Below are 1,450 nucleotides of genomic sequence, written 5' to 3'. Positions count from 1 at the left end.
ATGTGGTTTTCCTTGAATCTTTACTCCCCCATCCAGTTTATTTGTTTGTCAGTCTGACTATCTATCTTTCCATAGCATACTATAATAATCTGAGTCAGCTTTGGAGTCATGTCAAATGTGGTGTAATAGAGAGTAAAATGATGCGAATAGTGATGATGGTTGTAGTGGTGCGGGATGGTAACATTAGTGAAACGTAGTTCAACCAATGGGTAAACAGTTACGGAAAGCAATTGACCAATGGGTTGTCGGCTGCTAGCACATCACTCCCAACATGGGAGCAATATGGCAGATATGAATTTAATCGCTGATGGTCGTGTTAAATACAGAGATGGCAAAAAGGTAAATTGTCGTAAAAGAAATATCTGACTTTATTATTTTTCTTCTAAATTCTTTGTTGTAAAATTATTGTGAAATTTTGATGTTTGACGACTTTAATAGTCAATGATATCTATTTGGTCTAGTTGTTCTTTCACTTTCTCATCTGTTTACAGTGGAAGTTACGATGGTGCGCCGTCAGGATGCCGTCACCAGTGGCTGGTAAGTGTTAACCTAAGTTTTACCCACTTCCAACCGATCATCCGTAATTTATTTACATGCTTAATTTCATTATGCGTGCATTATCAAGTCATCTATCATATATATATATATACATATAATGTTTCACCACATCATACACACACACATAATTGATTTTTGGTCGGGCTTTCCTCATCTGTGTTTGTCAACAAGAAGATAAGCCCGATTACGTTACTGTAGCAGAACGACAACAGTTTTTCAATTCATGATTTTATTTTTATAATTAACGAAACTTCATGACTTTCTAAATGTCTGTGCATTATGTAAATGTTTTCCCGACATAAACAAAAGCCACTTTATGACATGCATGTCATATTTCCCACATTTTCTTGTCTCAAGTCATTCATTCAGAGGCTTCATTTTTTTTTTCTGCGCCCCATCCAAGGACATTTATTTGTATAAAGACAGTATTTAGGAAGCCTGCTTCTTGCTCCTGTCTTGTAAATCACCTTATCTCTCTTTCATTCCTACTCTTTCCCCGCTTTTTTTTTAACCATCTCTCTCTCTCTCTCTCTCTCTCTATCTATCTATCTATCTATCTCCATCCCTCTCTCACTGTCTCTAAACTTTCTTAATTTCGAATTACTACTGTGTATTAATTAACAGAACTACACGTGGAAAGTTTTTCTCCTTATAGTAGTCTGTATATAATTGCTTGGTATTTCTCTCTCTCTGCCACTAGTTTTTCGCGTTCTATTGGTTCTCTTTCTATCATCAAAACAATTCCCCTGGTCGCTTTAATTTTCTCTCCAGTCTTTTAATTGTTATTGTTGTGAAGTGTAACCAATTCCTCTCATCATTGAAATTTCGAATCAGTTTTTAAATGATACTTGACTACTGTGTATATGTGTATTTATATAATATATACTACTCC

General features: G+C 35.2%; 1 protein-coding gene across 1 annotated transcript in view; it reads left to right on the top strand.

Moving 5' to 3' along the window:
- Positions 1-276: 276 nt before the first annotated feature.
- The window catches only part of LOC106869711 (uncharacterized), a 48,993-nt gene continuing 47,819 nt past the window's right edge, over positions 277-1,450 (top strand). The window contains exons 1-2 of the mRNA XM_014915556.2: positions 277-339; positions 492-537. Of these exons, the coding sequence (XP_014771042.1) occupies positions 283-339; positions 492-537 (103 nt within the window). The 5' untranslated portion in view covers positions 277-282. The remainder of the gene's footprint in view (positions 340-491; positions 538-1,450) is intronic.

The sequence above is a fragment of the Octopus bimaculoides genome, chromosome 1 (assembly GCF_001194135.2).
Source record: "Octopus bimaculoides isolate UCB-OBI-ISO-001 chromosome 1, ASM119413v2, whole genome shotgun sequence".
Taxonomy (NCBI): Eukaryota; Metazoa; Mollusca; class Cephalopoda; order Octopoda; family Octopodidae; genus Octopus; species Octopus bimaculoides.
This window is presented reverse-complemented; position numbering and strand designations above follow the sequence as displayed.